This window comes from Bombina bombina, chromosome 1 (assembly GCF_027579735.1).
Source record: "Bombina bombina isolate aBomBom1 chromosome 1, aBomBom1.pri, whole genome shotgun sequence".
Classification (NCBI taxonomy): Eukaryota; Metazoa; Chordata; class Amphibia; order Anura; family Bombinatoridae; genus Bombina; species Bombina bombina.
In genome coordinates this window covers 851,395,124-851,417,741 of record NC_069499.1, presented here as the reverse complement: position 1 = coordinate 851,417,741, position 22,618 = coordinate 851,395,124, and the positions used below count along the sequence as shown (strand labels likewise).

General features: G+C 37.0%; 1 protein-coding gene across 1 annotated transcript in view; it reads right to left on the bottom strand.

Annotated features, from left to right (window-relative positions):
* The window catches only part of LOC128661345 (galanin receptor type 1-like), a 377,907-nt gene that overhangs the window by 348,768 nt on the left and 6,521 nt on the right, over nt 1-22,618 (bottom strand). Inside the window, exon 2 of the mRNA XM_053715610.1 lies at nt 21,828-21,893. Within this exon, the coding sequence (XP_053571585.1) occupies nt 21,828-21,893 (66 nt within the window). The remainder of the gene's footprint in view (nt 1-21,827; nt 21,894-22,618) is intronic.

Below are 22,618 nucleotides of genomic sequence, written 5' to 3'. Positions count from 1 at the left end.
TCTACACAGTCAACAATGACTATAAAGACAAAAGAATCTATGCATGGATTCATGGGAACAACCAAGGAGGACAACAGAGGCAGAAAAGACAACGTAATTATCGATCCAGATACCTCAACACAATTGAAAGTAGCTCAGGCTCTGATAACGAGGCCGGTAGCAATGAACAACGCCATCAGGACCAAATACCAACCACATCACAGACACCTTTTTTAGGGGTTACCCCGAGATCCGCAAACACAAGAGGTCAAGGCCGCACCCGAGGAGGGGGAACTATTGTGGACAGAAGACCCCCCTACCCTCAAGGTAAAAAACCCTGACATTGTAATCAACCTGAGTGACAGGACATTGGATGAGGGTGTAGTTAGCCTGTTAAATAAAGGTCTGACGTTTATCCCCACATTTACCAATGATGACTTTGAAAACGTTTTGGATATACACAGATTCCAAAGGAACTTTAAACTAAAAGAACACTTTAAAGACATCCCCATGGAGAAAGAAATAAAGCAATTTAAACCAAAGAGCAAATTCGAACCTAAAACATGTGGATCAAGTATTAAAACCTACACCAGAATGATTGGTAACTACACTAAGGAACTTAAACAGATGAAACACAGACCCAACCTCAATAGAGCAGAGAGAATGGCACTCAAATCACTATCCAATGACACTGAGATCGTCATTCGCCCAGCGGACAAGGGAGGAGCAATTATAGTAATGAACTATGACCAATATCGCAAGGAAATACTTCGCCAACTTGATGATCATCAGACTTATAAAAAACTTACCCGAGATCCAACTAACATCTTTAAAAGGGATATTGATATTGTATTATCTGAAGCACGACGGCTGAACTGGATCAGCACTGATGAATATTATTTGCTCAACATTGGGTACCCTATTCATCCAATTTTGTATACTCTACCCAAGATACACAAGGACCAAAAAAAAACCACCAGGGAGGCCAATCGTGTCAGCTAGGGGATCCCTGCTATAACCGCACACAATATTTGTTGACGCCATCCTACAGCCAATAGTGAGATTGATGGACTCGTACATTAGGGACTCAGGTGACCTCATCACTATACTAAAACACCATGGACAAAATTGGCAACAATGACCTTTTGGTCACCATGGACGTGAGAAGTCTGTACATGGTCATCCCCACACTGATGGGCTTAAGGCGGTTACACTGGCCCTGACACGGTTCCCATATGTGGAACCTCCGCTCTCCCTAATCCTTGATCTACTGGAAAAATGTTTAACCTTAAATTACTTTTGGTTTGAAAGTACGTTTTACCAACAACTCATGGGGACAGCAATGGGGTCAAATATGGCCCCATCATACGCTAACCTGTAGATGGAGCACTATGAGCATGACATCATAGATGTGTACAATATTGATACAGTAAGACATTACAAAAGGTACATTGACAATGTCTTTTTAATATGGCAGGGCACAGAGGAGTCCTTGAAGGATTGGATAATACGACTAAACACATACACAAAGGAAGAATGGTATAAAGGATACCAGACTACCCAAAGTATGCACTTGCAGCACTCTAGGTCTGAACTAAAGATTGGGATTCCGTAACAGGATATTAAAATATAACTTTTATTGGTATTAAAGTTAAAAAACCAAAATTTGTTTGGTTGATACACACACGATTAAAATTTGCTCCAGTGCTTGAATCAGTATAATGAGTTTCACATTAGATCACTATTCATGATAATTCGGCCTGAATAAATTCACTAGTTATAGTGATCTAAATAGTTCAATGAATCAACTTGCTAATGGTTACCAACAGAGTGTTCATCTGAATAGTAGAGCTTATATATAAATTCTGGTCAAGGTTGTGTACTCTCAGCTATATAGGCTCCTGCTATCCTCATTCAATATAATGGATGATAGCAGAGTAAAGATTATTAATAATAATTATCCACAAATAGGGGTACTGGTGAATTTAATATTCACAAAAACGAGGGTTTGATCAATTCTAACCTGGGTTATAATTTTAACCTGTTTATTGGTATAAATAGTAATGTGTGCGTGCTTGGTGTTACTGTAGTTTTCGAAATTTCATTAGGTATATATTCCTAAAAATTGGAGTACAGTTATAATCACAATAAGCCTAGTTCTGTGTAGCCCAGACCTTCGATCTGGCCACTTTGGTTCACTAAAGTTATTAAATAGTAAGACCCTGATTAGTCCATATAGCAATGGCTGTAAAGGTTACTATGGATTAGGTTAATCCACCTTTATAAATTTTAGGCGTATGTTTCATGAAAAACTAAATCTACTATCCCAGCGACTCCCAGATTTGTATCAGTTGACAAGTGTCCCAAAGTTTATTAACAGTGCCACAAATTATTATTATTCTGATCCAGTGTATGGAAATTCAGATTAATTGCCTTTTGGCGCAGCCACTGTTATGGTCACAAGTCTTATAATTATCAGTCCTCAGTTTGTAACATTCTTCTCATAGGGCATTTATACACTGGGTTTTATAACTACAGTTAAGTTTGGCATACCCACTTTCAATAAATGTTTCTTATGATTTAGTTTCAATTAAATAACCGTGTTATGATATCAATTAATTTTGAAAGCTCTGAAAGCTGTGTTCAAAGTTAAAGCTCGGTCTGGCACAACTCAGATTATAAATATAGAGTTAACAGTCCATTTGTTTAATTCGCAACTAAGTTGCAGTTTGATATATATGTTTCGGTTTAAGCGCTGTGTGGTACAGCTAATGCTGTCACTATCGGGTAGTGTCAACCGCACTCATACGATTGTAAGGTCTTACAATACACGCACATTCACACACTAATTAGATAGTTTAAGTTAAAACTGGCACAACCCAGTTATTATAGTAATATCCACAATGTGGCATATAATTTTTAAAGAAACTTAGTTAACTATTAATAGAATAAAGTCTGGCACAACCCAGGCTATATGGTATTAGCTCGTTATTGTATATATAGTAAGAAAGATTTTTCTATAAGCACCATGTAACGGTCCCTATTAGGTACCCTGACCAGATAGGTCAAATATCAAAGTTATAGCTCTATAATTGCGGTAACCCTTTGCTCCACATGATTTTAGCGATACTGGGCTAGTTTAAAATACATAAAGAATAGAGCGTGAACGAGTTCAACACTCTCCCCTGACGCGTTTCGCCCGATTGGGCTTTATCAAAGGCAGCGAGCCGCCGTGTTTTTGGGGATATATACCCTGTGGGACCGGAAGTCCCGCCCCCGCTCCACTCTGATAGGTATTCTAATTGGTTCTGAGTGAATTGATAGACAGCTATTTGCTCTAATCGCAAAGTCATGTTTACGGACCTGCATGAGTCATACTCATGGGTACTGCGATTGGTTCTGACTGAATTGATGGACAGTAGGTTACTCCAATAGCACGTTAATGTTTATAATACTACATGGTCCGTATTGTGGAGAATGATATTTATGTTGTATATATTATCGTAAGAAGATTTGACAATAGTAAACTGACTCTCAAGTATCTATATCTAACCATTATTGATATAAATCGGATATTCGTTATAGGATATTGATCATCGGAATTCCTAAGATTCAATACGCTAAAAATAATAATGATAATAACTCTCAGGTACCATACATTCTCAAATTTTGTGGATATCATAAATCTGTAAATATGTTAACAAATGTTCCTGTAATTATAGTCCACATCATTAAGTATACGATAATTAAATCTACATTTACTGTTCTCCCACCATAGTCTTGGTTCAATGTTTTAACCTATTTACTATTCATTATTTATGCAATTACGTTCAAAGGCTCACTGGAGCGTTGCTTAAAAAGCATTATAGATTAGTATACCAGAATTAGTTTCTGCAGCTATTTTTATATAAGCAACTGCTGGTTCAATTTTCAAAATTAATTTATTCAAAGGGGGAATAAAATGAAAGTGTTGTGTATAGAACATCTATTCAATTGTAATATGTGTACTGTCTTCCTTACACCTAAATCAAAGTGACATGTGTATTTCTTCTAATAAACTTTTATTTGACTGGAATATGCTATGTTATTATGCGTACAAACAAACATGTGAATGTTATGGGGCAGTGAAGAGATGGGAAAAGGAAGTGACAAGGGAATAAGTGTGATAGGAGTGAAAGAAGGTGTTTATGGGAGTTGGTTATATTTAAAAGTGTTGCTAGGGATGCTAGAAAAAGGAATATAAAACTGAAAAATTATTAGATTTCAAAACCAGAATCACTTATATATGTGAGTATGTCATGAAAGTGAATGTCATTTATTTCCTTGTAAGGATTTGATAAATATCGTTCGATGCTTAACTTATTTGTCATATAAGTTATAATATAGGTTTATTGTAATAACCATCAACCTCACTATGTTTTGGGGGAAATGGCAATGTTAGCTATTAGATCATATACTGTTATATAAATGTACAGAATGAGAGTTAGGTACTGGATCAATATTTTATCAATATTTTAGCAGATATCCTAATATTGCCCTGTCTGGTGTTTACATTAGGGACTATCAACAGTTGATCATTTGATTCTAGGTATGTTTATATGATACTCATAGAGATAATACTCTCTATATTAAAATGAAACTTTTATAGAGTTGAATATCATTCTATGATTTTATCTTGTTTTACCATCATGAATTTTTGTAAAGACAGAGAAAATCCTGTTTTCATAGGTAAGTTTGTACGTTTGGCCTTGTTCTTTCTTATCCTTTATTGGAAGAGTTTATTGTTCTCTTCGTGATTATCCTTAGACATAAAGATTATTTTATCTTATTCTTTCTTTTGTCAGATTAAAAGGTTATTCTACTGATAATTACAGATAAACATACAGGTTGTTCTGTTCGTTAAGACCCCAAGGTTGGACCGAATTTAATAAATAGATCCATCGGCTTTCAGATTTCAATAATGCCGTTTCAAGGTCCCCTCCTCTGAATCCTAGACTGACTTTCTCAATACCCCAGCATTGTAAATCTCTTTGGTTTGAGTTGTGATGTCTTAGGAAGTGTGCAGCTACACTAGTTAAGGTCTTTAATTCTTCTTTATCTTTGGCTGCATTTTTGATGTTCCTTAAATGTTCCTGAAGTCTTACTCTTAGTTTCCTAGTTGTCATTCCGACATAATACAGGTTGCAAGTGCATTGGAGTACATAGATTACACTTTCAGTATTGCAACTTATGTATCGTTTGATTTTATGATTTTTTCCAAATCTGTCTTTAATCCCAGTAGTATTTTTCATAAATTTGCATGTGCTGCAATTCCCACATTTGTGAGCTCCCGGGTTAAATGCTGAGGTGGTCTTTTTCCTTTGGAAATGACTACTTGTCACAATATCTTTGATGTTTTTAGTCCTCCTAAATCCAAATGAGGGGCTTGGACCCAAAGTGGTTTTCAATAAAGGGTCAGTCATTAGAATATTCCAATGTTTCTTAATTATGTTCACAATTTGTGGAGTTTGAGTATTGTGAGTCAGAATTAATCTGGGGATTTGAGAGTTAGTTTTTTTCTGTCTTTTATGAAGTAAATTTTGGCGTGGTGTTAGACGGGCTCTCTGTTTGGCCTTTTTGATCGATCTTTTGCTGTAGCCTCTTTTCAGTAATCTTTCTTCCAGATCTAATGCTCTCAATTCAAAAGTTTGAGCTTCTGAGCAATTTCTGGTCGCAGTAGGTTTTCTAAACAGATCAGTGCTAATGACCCCATCTCTGTTCTTACGGATGGTAATGTCCAGAAAGTTAATCTGTGTCAGACTCTCCTCATGAGTTAATTTAATGTTAAGTCGATTGTTATTCAGATGACCAAGAAATTCTTGTAACTCCGAATGAGTGCCTTCCCATATAAAGAAGATATCATCTATGAATCTAATCCATAAAGGTATTAGATCCGTATATTTCTGATTCTGTTCCGTAAATACATATTCAGTTTCCCACCACCCGAGGAACAAGTTGGCATATGTAGGTGCACACGTAGTGCCCATAGCTGTTCCCCGGGTTTGTAGGTAGAATTGACTGTCAAATGTAAAAAAGTTGTAACTCAGTACCATCCTAAGTAGTTTAAGGACGAAGTAATCATGTTCCTCGCCTTCTTCCGAGTTTTTGTCCAAGAAGTATTTTACAGCTTGTAAGCCTTGTTCATGGTTTATGGATGTGTAGAGGGATTCCACATCCGTGGTTACCAGCCATGTTGTATCATTCAGTGTCAAATGTTCAAGTCTTTGTAGGACTTGCATTGTATCCTGTACATATGAAGGCAGTTCCTCTACGTAGTGTCTTAGTATATGATCTATGTACTCACTCGCCTTTTCTGTTAAACATCCAATCCCAGAAACTATTGGGCGTCCTGGTGGTACTTCGGCATTTTTGTGGATTTTTGGTAACATATAAAAGGTGGCGATTTTAGGATTATTGACCGTAAGGAACTTCTTTTCTTTGATAGTAATGATCCCTTCATTGTGGGCTCTATTTATTAAATTGGTATAGATTTTCATGTATCCATCCATTGGGTTGAAGAGCAGTTTGGTATAACAGGATTTGTCCTTTAATTGCTTTGCAGCTTCTCTCAGATACATGTCCAATGGCCAAATTACTATATTGCCACCCTTGTCAGAACCTCTAATCACAACTTGATCCCATTTCTTCATTTCCTGGATAGCCATATGTTCTTTGTAAGTTAAGTTATATTGTGAAGGTATTGTTTGTAGTGATGTTACATCTCGACACACTAAATCTCTGAATATTTCAATCTGTGGAGAGTTCACAAATTTTGGTACAAAGGTTGATTTGTTATTGAGTTTATCCCTCCATTTTGCTGGAGTTTGTAGTTCTGATTCAGTTAATAAATTTTCTAGATCTCTGAGGCTGCTAAGCTCTTCTTCAGACCAACCATCTGGGTTAGAGTTATGAGAAAAATGTTTTTTCAGAAGTAGTTTCCTTATATATAACTGAATATCTTTGACAGTCTCAAATTTATCAACATTGTTGGAGGGGCAGAATGACAGGCCTTTTGAGAGTACCGACATGTGTTCCGGTTCAAGTTGTATATTTGATAAGTTTATTACTCTCAATGATTCAGACGAATCTGGGAGAATGGGCTCTGATCCCTTCTCTGTGATCTCCAGGGTCCCTGGTTGTCTTTGTATGGTCTCGTTCGTCCCCTCGATGGTTTTTTGTTTGCGCCCCCTGCCTCTGCGTGTCCTCCTCCCTGTTCTCCTACATCTAAAAAATCCTTTCTTTTGTTCCTACTAGAGGATCTTGGTGTAATTGTGGATGTAGGCTTAGGGGGTTCTTCATTATTAGATTGGTGGTTTGTAGAACTTCCTTCCTCGCCGTCAGTGTCAGAGATGTCACTTTCGATTATGTTCACTTTGGGGTTCCTGTTGTTGATATTGTTTCTATAGAAGCCATTCTTTCGCCATTTGTAGACTCTATTATTATTGAAGTCACTGATATCTCTATTTAACTTTCCCTGTTTTGTAGTTTTAAGTTCGAGTTCATATTTATCAAGTTCCTGCTGATAGGATTTATACAGTTGGTTGAAGTCTTTGAGGTGTTCAAATTTCTTTAAAACCTCATTTTGTTCTTTGATTTTTGTTTCTAATAGTTCATACTCTGATTTATCATGTTTAACAAGTATGCCCATTAGTTTCGCTGAACACTCAGATAAGGCTTCTTCCCATTCAGTGGTAAGAGCTGGATTTTTGAACTCAAAAGCCGGGAAAAGCTGAATTCTGAGCCCTCTAGGTATCAATTTTCTTTCAATGTACTTTTCAAAAAAGTGGCGGTTCCACCATACTTTATCTTGGCGATACATAGTTCTATGAACATCTTTAAGTGCCCCATCTAGTGTCGTTGCTGTAGTAGTGCTCCCTGCAGTGTTATCTCCTTCAAAAATCTCATTTAAGTCAGCCGTTCTTTTTAGTTGTCTAGCCTGTCTGACCAAATCAAATGTAGAGTCCCCAATTAAATTTGAGTTAAAATATGATCTGAATAGCATTGACTTCCTGGACCTTAGAATTTACAAGGAACAAGGCAAACTATCCACGACTCTCTATACCAAGCCTACGGAATTCTATACTTGAAGCATCCAGCAACCATCCTCCACACACCAGAAAGGCAATCATAAAATCACAGATTATCAGACTATTAAGAAATAACACTAAAACCAGCAATTGAGAAACACAATTACTTATGATAACTGAAAAGTTCCTACAAAGAGGATACAAAATGGAGCTTATACAAGGTGTTATAGATGAGGTGACCACCCAGGAGGGTAATCAGCCCAACCGTCTGGAGGAGACCAAAAAAGAAAGGATGATATTTACCACCACCTACAATAAAGGGAAGGATAGGATGACCCAGGACATCAGAAAGAAATGGGAGATCCTAGCGACAGACTCAAGTTTACCGTTTGAACATATGGATCCCCCCATTATGGGGTATAGCCGTGGAAGGAGCCTAAGGGCTCTACTCATGGCTACAGACCCACAACAATGCTATATGAAACAGCAATGGCTCAAAACAAAGAAGAAGGGCTGCTACAGGTGCCTGGGATGCACAACATGCAGTGGAATGATCCCATGCAAAGTGTTTAGACATCCACATACAAATCAGAAGTACACAATAAGACACTATATCACCTGCACAACTACTCATGTGATCTATCTGTTGAGCTGCTGCTGTGGCAAGTTTTATGTAGGAAAAAACGACGGACAATGCACGACTATGGATGGATAATCACAGATCAGCCATAAGGAGCGCCTTGGATAAAGGAGTATCGGACCAACCTGTGGCAAGACATTTTCTTATGGCCAAACATAGAGTAACTGACTTAAGGTTCATCTTAATTGAACAATGTTCCGGCCCTCAAACGAGGTGGAGACAGGGATAGAACCCTACTCCAGATGGAGTCCAGATGGATTCATAGGCTTGGTACCCTATACGCCAAAGGCCTCAATATGTCCAATGACTGGCACTGCTTCCTCTGAGACTAATGTAGATTGACTACCTATTACTCCACTCTTGTGATGATGCACCTGGTGCGATTCACCCGTGATGGTGGGACACAAGTAAGGGCTGGACGATAGACCAGCGGAGTACAGATATTGCACACTGCTTTTGCCCTGCTTTGACATACTTTAGTTGGTTAACTAACCAGTGAGTTTCATATGCCCTAGTGTGATACACACTTGGTGGGACCTCCTTAAAGAGTCTTTTTGGGTCTGTATGGTGGCTACACACTGATGGAAGCAAGTCACATTAGTACGTGGCATATGGGTAACGATGGGGTACCTTGGATACTCTGAAACTATTTGTAGGTCATACGTTACTTCATTATTTGTTGATATAAGCAATTTTTAAAGTATCTTCAATCGCACATCCCATGACCGGTCAGGTTTAGTGTATTACGTATGACACAGCTATCATTATTACTATGGTGTGTATATGGTGCAACTGACCAGAATAACTGCTTTATATATATTCCATCTTTCACATTGTAAGGGGGGAGGGGCCTACTCTGCCCATACCCTTGTTATCTTTACTATTACGCTAGTAAAAAATATTTTTTTCAAAAAGAGTGCTGAAATCCCTGTCTTTCTTCATCCTGGTCGATTTACTCTGGATGATTTCTCTTGTTAACAAAAACATTCTATAATTTTAAAGGGTCTGCACCACAATCACAAAGTTTAGTAAGGTATAGCTGGTTTTGGCCACCTTAGGATAACTAGCTTAAAGCATATGCATCCCTCCTGTATATTTTTCTTGAATTTTTATGGTATTATACCAGGCTACTAGGGTCTAGGCCCTGTTTATCTTGGTCTCCAGTGAGGTTGATACCCCCGCTAAAAATATTTTGGGGTAACATATTTTCCCCTATAGTTAACAGAAGCTGGGGAGGACAGTTTGGGCTTAGCTTCTCACTTAGCTCTGTGAAACTTGTATATATTGCTTGCATACAAGACGTCACTACCATGGCATTCACATTATCAGATGAAAATTGGGAAGCTGAATTAACAGCATCCCTATCTATGTCCAACCTAGAGGAGAGTCAGGACACTAACAGTAAAACACCAGTAAATATTTATGGTGCTTTTAAGAGCTACAAAAAATTACTTGTAAAACAAGTTAAACTTAGGGCAGAGATATCTAGCCTTGAGAATTACATTACGTCTTCGACTTTACCCTGGGACCAATTTGAGGGAAGATGAAGGAGGGGAAGAGTTCATGGAAGGAATTCCAGCCTTTCCGATTGCTCCATCATCCTTATAAACAAGATGGTCACTCGTAACAAAGAGAGACTAGAGAAGACCATCGTACAGGCTGAAGAATCGTTGAAATTAGTTAATACTTTTTCTACTAATTCAAACTTCGTAAAACTGAATGAAGAGATCAAGGAATAGATAGTGAGGCTACAAAATGAAATAAAACTTAGAAAAGGAAGGAAATTTTCAAGAGACAATGACGATTATAAGAACAAAAAAGTTTACAATTATCAGTCAGTGAGAGGCACGTATGATTCAGGTACTGATGGGTCAGATGTGAAATCTGAACATCATAGGTCCACCCATAAAAATTCACAATCTTTTTTAGGGGAAGAAGGAGAGGGGGAAGAAAAAGGAGGAGGAGGGGGAGCAAGTTCACACTCAATAGAGAGGAGATACCCCTCCAGACAACGACGGCAGCAGAGTTACGACCAAAACCAGGCAAACTACCCTCGGGGCAGATTGCGACGGTTTCAGGGTCGAAGTGGTTATTAAATGTAATTGAAGAAGATCCACAGATAATTAATTTATCTTCTTTTAAACTAAATCTAATGCATATAGAAGTTTTAAAAAAAGGACTTTCATTCTGTCCCACTAACTCCTTTGACAAGTTCAACTTTATTAAAGATTTACATTTATTTGCGCGTCGGGTGGTACTGTCACAGATTATGAAAGGGAAGAGCAGACACCTAGTTGAAGATGTCTCTCTGAGTAGGGAAGACTCATTCAGCATACATAACCTTCAAAGCCTGTTGGCAGATAATGAAGGCAGTCAGTACATCCCCTCCCAAGTGGGTGATCTAACCCAACAGGATAAATTTCCTTCAAATTTCAAGGCGAAATCGAGGTACATGCCACAGTTATCCATGGTACCGGCCGTGAATATCTTTGTCAGAGAAGTAGAAAAAGAAATAATTAATCTATCATTTACAGGACTGGTTAATGACAATCTAACCAAAGTAGAAAGAAAGGCCCTTAACCAACTGATGAGTGCCTAGGGTTTCGTAATTAAACCCGCGGACAAGGGTGGGAACCTTGTCCTTTGGGATGAGAACATGTATGTTCTCGAGGTCAAATGTCAGCTACTAGACAAAACATTCTATAAAAGTCTGACTTTTAACCCTTACCCAGCTCTGCAGTTAACTCTTTTCAACATTCTCAAACAGGCAAAAAGTAAGGAAATTATAACTTTCACAGAATTCAAATATCTGTATCCAGAACATCCGGTGATGCCTATTTTTTATTGTATCCCAAAGATACACAAGAATGCCAACCATCCACCTGGCCGGCCAATTGTTGCAGGTATTGGCAGCCTAACCGAAAACCTGGGCAACTATGTGGACTCCTTTTTAAGACCTACTCTCCATACCCTACCCTCTTTCGTTATGGATACTGCCGACTTCCTATTCCTAAGAAAGATTGATGGACTATTTGTCCCTAAAGATGCCATTTTGGTTACTTTAGATGTGGAGGGATTGTACTCATCAATCTCTCACGAGGTGGGTATAAGGGCCTGTAAGCATTTTCTCTTGATGAGAGGCACGAATGCTATGCAACACACTGACTTTGTAATCGAACTACTGAGGTTTACACTTACCAACAATGTATTCATGTTCGATAACAACATTTATACCCAACAGCAAGGGACAGCAATGGGAGCTACTTGTGCTCCCACATACGCGTGCCTTCATCTAGGTTTATGGGAGATGGAAGAAGTGTATCAGAACCCTCTCTTTGAGGAAAACATCCACATATGGCTCAGATATGTGGATGACATTTTCCTCATTTGGGAGGGTTCTGAACACAGTTTGAAAGAATTTGTAAATTGTTTAAATACCAATCAGAGCAACATCTCTCTCACATTACAGTTTAGTAGAGAGGAGATATCCTTCTTGGATATAACCGTAAAAGTTAGTGGGGGATGTCTAGTGACAGAGAACTTCCGTAAAAGCACCGCTACCAACAGCCTACTCCTTGCATCGAGTCACCACCCCTATCACCTAAAAAAAGGGATTCCCAAGGGTCAATTTCTTAGGCTACGCCGAAATTGTTCCACAAAAGGAAAATATTACCAACATGCAGCAGAAATGGAAAAACGCTTCCTAAATAGAGGCTATTCGAAAAAAATAGTCAAAGGGGCCTTAAATGGTGCTGCTCGTTTAAATCGAGATAGCCTTCTTGTGCCAAAGGAGAAGGCCAGTGAATCTAAAATTAGATTAATCACTGAATATAACTGCCATTGGACATCACTGAGACTGATACTTGCAAAAAAACTGGCATATACTTCTTAGTGATGAAGGGGTGTCTCGAGATGTTGGCGATTTCCCCGATGTCACAGCCAGAAGGGTGCCCAATTTAAAAGATAAATTGGTGAGAAGCCAATACGTATCAACACAAAAACAATCAGATTGGCTCACAAAACATAGATCTTATGGCAACCATCCTTGTTCCGTGCAAATTTATGGTTAAAACCAAATACTTTGCTACACATACAGGTAAAACATAAACCTTGAAACACTTTGTAAACTGCAACACTGAGGGGGTCATTTGCCTCCTTTCTTGCAACTGCCCACGTTTTTATGTGGGCAAAACAAGAAGGGTCATAAAGCATCGGATAGCAGAGAACCGAGATGACATTAAAAACAAGAATCCAAAAAGCAATGTTGCCAAACACTATGAACAAAAGCATGGGAGTAATCCTGACTCTCTCTCTTAAATTGGAATTGATAGGGGCATTACCAACAATAGAGGAGGGAACAATGACAAAATCCTCCTCCAGAAAGAATGCAGGTGGATCTCTATCTTGGAAACACAATTACCTGTAGGCCTTAATGATAGAATTGATATGGCCTGTTTCCTGTAGTGGATTCAAACCTATGATCTGTATGTAAAAAGCGTTACTTACTCAATGTAGTTGCAACACATACTGATAACTCAAAACTTCCTTTTGCTGTACATAGAGGAAAACAAGTATACACCACGTTGTTTTATGTGTCATTCAGATACAGCCTAATATGTCAATAACCTTAGGCTTAGGTAAACGTTTTAAACACTCACTTTGTATAATTAGGTTTTTATTATTGTTTGATATATTAAAGTAACTTGTAATAACTTCACTCGTCTGTAGAGGTGGTCATTACAATTCATATAAATAAGGACGTAAGGATTCCCTTAGCATTACGCCCTGACAAAGCCCGATGTCAATCTTGGACGCATGGGTGAAACGCGCGTCGGCATAGGTCCAGCCGACCTGATCACGTGATGTGCGTGGTTGTGCCTTGGTTAAAGCGACTCTCAGCATGTCTTCATGGTTCCTCTCAGGCATCTCAGAGAAGTTTGGAATTATTTACTGAAATATTGGCTGTTGATACAAAGAGGTTAATGAACACGGATGAATGAACAATCCGGACACTCATCGTTCTTTTCAGGTCGTATGGTCTCTTATTACCACTCTGATCTAACTGTGCAAACCAGCTATCACACTGTCCACTAACAATTGGAAAACGCTGCTCTGTCGAGAGGGCATCTTGACTCACTTGGTAATAATATGAACTCAAAACAAAAGAACGGAAATTCAAGCATACATACAGAATGAGCAGTTTTACCTTCAGCACTAACACATTTGCTTGCTTGCTATTAACTGCTTATGCTTACATCTTGGCTTGAAATTCATTGTCAAACTATATACATATGACCATTTACTGTATTGCATGTGACGAATTGCTCATGCTATATGTTAAACTTATTGTTATGTTCAAACATTATTGTGCATATCCTGAGGGCTTGAATGCATTGACCACTTAGATCCCACTTTTCTAAACTGCCCGACAACTTATACCTCAGCATATGAGGTGTCGGTAGCAGCTGGGTGTAGTTGGTCTCTACAGTGCTTTTCCCTCTGTATATTACATTCCTTATGTATCAAAAACTTTTTATGCCTGTTACTTACTTACCGTATTGATAAGACTGTCATTTTTCTCTTAGATCCCATTTTTCAATTAACTGCCCAGCTGTGACCTCTAATATGGGGTGCTGTGTGCAGCAGGGTGTAGAGAAAATTACATTCCTTGCAATATTTGAGTCGCTACTTCATTATTTGTTGATATAAGCAATTTTTAAAGTATCTTCAATCACACATCCCCTGACAGGTCAGGTTTAGTGTATTACGTATGACACTGCTATCATTATTACTATGGTGTGTATATGGAGCAACTAACCAGAATAACTGCTTTATATATAGTCCATATTTCACATTGTAAGGGGGAGGGGCCTACTCTGCCCATACCCTTGTTATCTTTACTATAACGCTAGTAAAAAATATTTTTTTCAAAAAGAGTGCTAAAAATCCCTGTCTTTCTTCATCCTGGTCGATTTACTCTGGATGATTTCTCTTGTTAACAAAAACATTCTATAATTTTAAAGGGTCTGCACCACAATCACAAAGTTTAGTAAGGTATAGCCGGATTTGGCCACCTTAGGATAACTAGCTTAAAGCATATGCATCCCTCCTGTATATTTTTCTTGAATATATATATATATATATATATATATACCCACACACAAATAAATAAGACAAAATAACCTAATATTGATTCCTGAGGGAGTATATAACTGGCTAAAAACCACTGGAATGCTGCTATCTAGAGAAAAGACTGATCCTTTAAAGTCACTGGAATAAAGAAGTCTTTGAGGTAAATGCAATGTGCAAAATTGGAGGGTTTAAACAGCGCTCTCCAGGGATGATGGTATGCCGAAAAGCCAGAGGTTTTTTTTTTTTTTAGAAAGTGGTGGAAATTAGGAGATAAAAATACAAAACAGCAACATAGTGTAATATTGTTACTACTGTGTTAAAGAGGTGTGAGATTAATTATGCTCACCTGGTTAAACTTCTTCAGTAAAATGCTTAAAACATGTCCTATAAGCGTCCAGTAGAATAAAATTATTGTATTAAAATACAAAATAGCTTCCACAGAAATAAACCCTCCAATTTTATATATATATATATATATATATATATATATATATATATATATATATATATATATATAATATATATATATATATATGTAAAGGAAATAAACAATATTTTTTCTATCCAGAAAGTGAAAAGCATTTACTTAACTGGTTTAGTGGTTTATATTTATATCTATCTATCTATCTATCTATCTATCTATCTATCTATCTATCTATCTATATATATATATATATATATATATATATATATATATATATATATATATATAACATCAAGCAGGGGATCTGCACACACAATAAACTTCCAACTTCCGGGGTGCTCTGGGTAGGAAAAGTAAACAAATGAAATAAACAGGTCCCGCACTCTCCACTGTGAAAACACAAACTTCTTTAATTGAACGGTGACGTTTCGGGGTAGTTAGCCCCTTCCTCAGACAGATAACAAATATAGTGCAACTTACTCCCCTTAAATACCATCCACAATGTACTGTGAATGCTAAACACCTGCAGCTTCTTATCTGCGCAACTGAGCATGCTCAGAGATAACTACGGTGGCTGCATTGGAACAAACAACTAAAAGCAAAGTTAAAAATGGAAAATGCCTGAAATTACAATGTAACAATATTCATATAAACAAAACGGTAACCTAAGTAGCCCTGATATATGTGATAAATAACTCATCTTCACAATATGTACCAAACTAGCAAAAACAAAAATTGGCTACAAATAAATATTACATCTTAACTAATGAGGGGCATATGTAAGATGTTACTTACACAGACATCCCAACCTGCAAAAACTCATTTCAGGGAGGTGGCTTCACCCGCTACTGTGCCGCCACCCCACCCCCCTTATCATTAAAATAGCTTCCCACTAAAGTCACATTAAAAAAAAAAAAGTTACTTTATTGCACAACCACATACAACAAACCTATTTTCCAGTGATCGTACGCTTGTTGAATGCCTAAATATTTTAGAATACGAAGTTTAATCACATTTAGTAAATAAGATAGTATTTGTGTTTTTATTTTATTAGAATCAGTGGGGGCTTTTTGGTTACTGATGCATGCTTTGAGGGTTCTATAACGTCCCAGCAACTAAAGGCATTCTTAAAGAAACACTTTTCTGGATTTGGGCCACATTGGATCATGGTACGTGGAGTTTCAGGGAGATTGCATTCCATTTGCTGGCATCAGGGAGCCACTATTACAATCAGGGAGACTCCCTGAACTTCAGGGAGAGTTGGGATGTCTGCTTACAAAAAAACAGACAAGTAATGAATATCAAGTGTAATTATGAAATCTATACCCTGTAACAGAACATAACTAATTTGACCAGGGAGACAAATGAAACCTACCTACCGCAAAAAATGCTTTAACTAGGTGGGAATATGTCAAAAAGACATACAAATTATGAATACAATCTTAATCATTCCTGTATAATCTAATAACTGACAGACTCAGAGTATGACTATCAGATTAGTATGAATCTATGGCTAGCTGTACTACACAATATACTATTACGTGTAAAATAGGTACAAACATGATCATTACAAGAAACATTGCATATCAAAATGGTATTAAGGCCCCTAGGTATTAAAGTATCCAAGGTGTAAATCCACCTGGTCTCTTTTTGCAACAACATTTTGGCCCTATTACCCCCTCTCAGTAAGGGAGGGACGTGGTCAATGATCACGTATCGCAAATCGGCCACAGTATGTTTGGCAGACAAAAAGTGTCTAGCCACTGGCTGATCACTTTCACCAGTGGCTAGGGCAGCACGTATGTATGCCTTGTAATTGGCCATTGATATGCAATGTTTCTTGTAATGATCCTGTTTGTACATATTTTACACGTAATAGTATATTGTGTAGTACAGCTAGCCATAGATTCATACCAATCTGAGTCTGTCAGTTATTAGATTATACAGGGATGATTAAGATTGTATTCATAATCTTTTTCACATATTCCCACCTAGTTAAAGCATTTTTTGCGGTAGGTAGGTTTCATTTGTCTCCCTGGTCAAACTAATTATGTCCTGTTACAGGGTATGGGTTTCATAATTACACTTGATATTCATTACTTGTCTGTTTTTTTGTAAGTAGCATCTTACTTATTCCCCTCATTAGTTAAGATGTAATATTTATTTGTAGCCAATTTTTGTTTTTGCTAGTTTGGTACATATTGTGAAGATGAGTTATTCATCACATATATCAGGGCTACTTAGGTTACATTTTTGTTTATATGAATATTGTTACATTGTAATTTCAGGCATTTTCCATTTTTAACTTTGCTTTTAGTTGTTTGTTCCAATGCAGCCACCGTAGTTATCTCTGAGCATGCTTAGTTGCGCAGATGAGAAGCTGCAGGTGTTTAGCATTCACGGTGCATTGTGGAGGGTATTTAAGGGGAGTAAGTTGCACTATATTTGTTATCTGTCTGAGGAAGGGGCTAACTACCCCGAAACGTCACCATTCAATAAAAGAAGTTTGTGTTTTCACAGAGGATATATATTTATAAAATTTTTTACCAGGAAGGATACATTGAGATATATTCACAGGATAGATAGATGGTAGATAGATATAAATATAAACCACTAAACCACTTAAGTAAATGCTTTTCACTTTCTAGAAATTCTGGATAGAAAAAATATTGTATAATAACAGTGATGCTATATTTCGTTGTGTAGTTTAAATATGACTTTAGTGTTTTGGCTTCTGTAAATAAAATAGTAGATTATGGTTTGTTAAAATAAAATTTTGCTAACTTAAAACCAGTATATCTTAAAGCTACTATAGAAAATGATCACACTAGAATACACTAGCATAAGTAAATCTAGAGCCTATCTTTAACAACGGCTCTTTGAGATATGTATAGTTAATTGCCCCGTGTTTGCTAAGTCGCTATGGCGATCACAAAACATTAAGAATCACAAACATAAATGATGACTGAAGTCATAAAATCTACAGTAAAAAGCCAGGAGGTAAAATTAACACTAAACAGTTGTAAGTGTAGGTACACACACTACATGATATAGCAACAAATATATGAAGTACGTATATGTAAAAATTACATTAAAGGGACAGTGTACTCCAGAAATTTTATTGTTTAAAAAGATAGATAATCCCTTTATTACCCATTCCCAAGTTTTGCATAACCAGCATGGTTATATTAATATACTTTTTAACTCTGTGATTACCTTGTATCTAAGCCTCTGCAGACTGACTCCTTCTTTCAGTTCTTTTGACAGGCTTGCGGTTTAGCCAATCAGTGCTGACTCATATATAACTCCACAGGAGTGAGCACAGTGTTATCTATATGACACACACGAACTAGCAGTGTCTAACTGTCAAAATGTACTGAAATAAGAGGCATTTCAACTGCTTTCGAAATTAGCATATGAGCCTACCTAGGTTTAGCTTTCCACAAAGAATACCAAGAGAGCAAAGCAAATTTGATGATAAAAGTGAATTGGAAAGTTGTTTAATATTGCATGCCCTATCTAAATCATGAAAGTTTAATTTTGACTAGACTGTCCATTTAAGTTTTTAAAATATAATGGGACCTAAAAGTGGTTACAATTTTTTTTCTAATATGATAGAGCATTTTGCTATTGTGCTGTTGCTTGCATGTATGTGTTTAACCCCTACTCTAGAGCAGAAAAGCACTACTGGGAGCTAGAGGAACACCTTTCATGAGCCAATGAGATGAGCCATATGTGTGTAGCCACTAGTAGTGCATTGATGCTCCTGAGTTTACCAAAGTTTGCTTTTCAGCAAAGGATACCAGAAGAACAAAGCATTAAATTAAAACAAAGTGAAAGGTTTTTTTAACATATCCTTTATCTGAACCAAGAAGGTTTAATTTAGACTTTCATGTCCCTTTAACAATACTTTGTGCATTATTTCTTTAATTAGCGCTTTATTTTAGGTCCTGGCACCTAATGTTCTATCTACCTTTTTTTCTGCATTTGTGTGTTAAGTTTTATAGACATCACAGATCTGGTTTTCAGTGAGGTTCTGAAATATACAGGGAAATATCTTTTACTAACCACGATGGCTAGATTTCAGAAAAAAGGGACATGAAAGGGAAAATTTAAATTTCCTTCTTTTATCTAATTTAGGGGTTGATCACAATCTATTGGCTATCCACTTCCGATAATGAATTTTTCGTATCATATAAATTTGAAGCCGAGTATCTCGGGTGATCACAATGCTATATTGTGTCGTTTGTTAAAAACCCACTGCCCCAAATGCGTTTCAACACAAAAGCTCCAGAAAAATACTTTTCGAGTGTAAACGGTTTGTTTTCTAAATATAACCCTAGATGTCTCCTTAAAGTGAAGGTAAAGTTAGAGCGTTCTTATTGCAGTATTCTATTTATATGCATATGAAATACAGAGTCTCTAAGTTATTTTTTATAATTATTAGGTATTTATATAATATTGTGCTTTTATTTTTCGCTACCATTCCGTTTGAAACTCCTCCCATTAGTCATTTCCTGCTTTTTGATATTGTGACGTATAGAGCAGTCCCACCTGCTCTATACGAGTATACAAGGCTCGTGCACGGCAAATATCCAAACTGCGCATGCGCATCAAGTCGCTGACTCCCAACAATGCGCATGCGGTACTCCCGTCCAGTGTTACGTAACTCTGCCTGAAACAGAAATTTTTTAATGAGCATGCGCGAAACCGGGCCGCGCTCGCCTTGCCAGTGTGAGCCGAAACTACAAACGCATGCGCATAGCGTCCAAGACCATGCTGACGTCAAATGACGGCTGCCTAATGGCCAGAAAGTCAATTGTCTGGCTAAACAATGTGACTGGCATGTAGAAAAACAAATAACGGGTTTATTTCGGATATAGCGAGCTGCAAAAGAAAAATGGAGATATCAAAGGATCAAAGTAAAACTATACATTTTCATGAATGAAAGTGCCATTTATTTATATTTATATGTATAGGATTTCATTATACATGATCAAACTTTACCTTCACTTTAAACTGACACATACAATAGCCCATTCACACCTCTTAAGGTTACATAAAAGCTCTATTCATGGAACCCCTTTGTTCACTCAGCAAGGACAAAACTCATTTACATGCATGACATTCACCTATTGTCATCAGAAAACATCCTCAACACTCATTATCCATATAAATGCCATATGTATCTTATCTTCAAAGGATGGGCAGACTTTTATAGGCACTTCAGCACAACAACATCTAAAAATGGCGTGAATTTATATTTCATATCTGAATCTATATCTTTTGACAGAAGATCACATAACCACAGCTTTCTGAGTTAACTATGGCAATCTGTTTCCCTCTGCACCACTGATAACTCATCTAAATAAATCTGTTAGGTTGCTGGTATGGGTCGACTATGCACTGTTTTTTTTATCACTATATGATCGTTTCACAACTTTTACAAGGTTTTTAAAAAAGATCTTTTCTGCTGTTTGCTAAAGGCCCGGTTCCATTTTGGCATGAACTGTACACAAAACAGCGACTGCGATATTCTATGTAAAACACTTAAAATATCTATTTTTTTACATGATTTTTATTTTTTTTTAAACTGTAAATCTCAACTCCACTTCCTTGCTGCTCAGTATCTTTCTTAAAGACCCTTAAACGTGATTACGCATCGGGAACGTGCTTTTATTGGAGACGAGGCTCCATGCACATTAAGTCCAATCTCGTTCACTACTGTGCATATATTATTGAACATGTAATCTGGAATATTAAATGGATAACATCAACTTCATCACAATTCTCCCGACTACAAGTAATAAACTAAATTCATTAATTTCTTGATATCCAATATTTTTCTAGAACATAAATAGCGTTATAATTTACTTGGTAACCGCTCTGATGTTGGAAAAGGCGCATAGGGAGCCCCTAAACATAAACAGCCAATAAACACAATCAACAAGAGTGGAATCGACTCCAATGTTTGTAATAATGTCATTAATTTTCATGTTGCCATATAGTGCTCAAAGGTCTGTAACATTGTTACAAATATTATGATGCAATACTGCTGCCATATAGTGTCCCATAGACAGGCATACTGCTGAGACTATCTAGGTGTACTATTCAACAACAAATACCAAAAAGAAAAAGTACATTTGATAACTGAAGCAAAAGAAGGTTTTTTTTTGTGTGTGTGTGTGTGTGTTTTTTTTATTTGCTTGCTTTATCTGAATCATGGCAGCTTTATTTTGAATTTCCTTTTAAGCTATGAAGTCTACTGTCAATGGACACCTTGGGGGTGGGGTCTAGGCGGCTGCTTGGGACCTGGGCAGTCAGTAAGCATTGTGGGGCAGCTCAGGGCAGAGTTGGGGTACACTGATAGTGGAGCTGGTTATTTCAGGCATTCATTGTAATTTCACTACATCAACGTTGGACATTTAGATGTTATCAAACATGGCTGGGGGACAATTGGGACACAGCTCCTACACCATAGCAGTCTCGCAACATAACACATATAAACATGACAGTGCATCATGAAAGGGAATGGGTAATAGTATCACTATTTTTCACATTTTCTGGACACAGTACATCTTTTTACCTTCTTTTTAGATCGCTCAGATTTTTTGGACATGTTTTTGACTTTCTTGTGAAGATGAAACAAAACCTATGAAAAGAGAAACACAATAAATCTTCTGTTACTGTGAAATTACCCTCTGAAAAAAATCCCTCTAGCATACAGACATTAGAGGTTTAAGTAATGTTCCTAATGCTGGAGCTGATAGTAACATGTATCGATAGATAGATAGATAGATAGATAGATATATAGATAGATAGATAAACAGACACACGTATAGATACACAAACAGACACATATATAGATAGACAGATAGACCGACAGACATACAGACATATAGATAGATAGAGAAATAGAGAGATAGATAGATATAGACAGATAGACAGACATATAGATGATAGATAGATAGATAGATAGATAGATAGACAGACAGATATAGACAGACAGACAGATAGATACATGATAGATAGATAGATATAGACAGACAAATAGATAGATGATAGATAGACAGACAGACGGATAGATATAGACAGACAGACAGATAGATGATAGATAGATAGATGATAGATAGATATATAGATAGATAGATAGATAGATAGATAGATAGATAGGCAGACAGACAGATAGATTATAGATGATAGATACATACATAGATAGATAGATGATAGATAGATAGATGATAGATAGATAGATAGATAGATAGATAGATAGATAGATAGATAGATAGATAGATAGATAGACAGGCAGACAGATTATAGATGATAGATACATAAATAGATAGATAGACAGACAGACAGACAAATAGATTGGGAAAT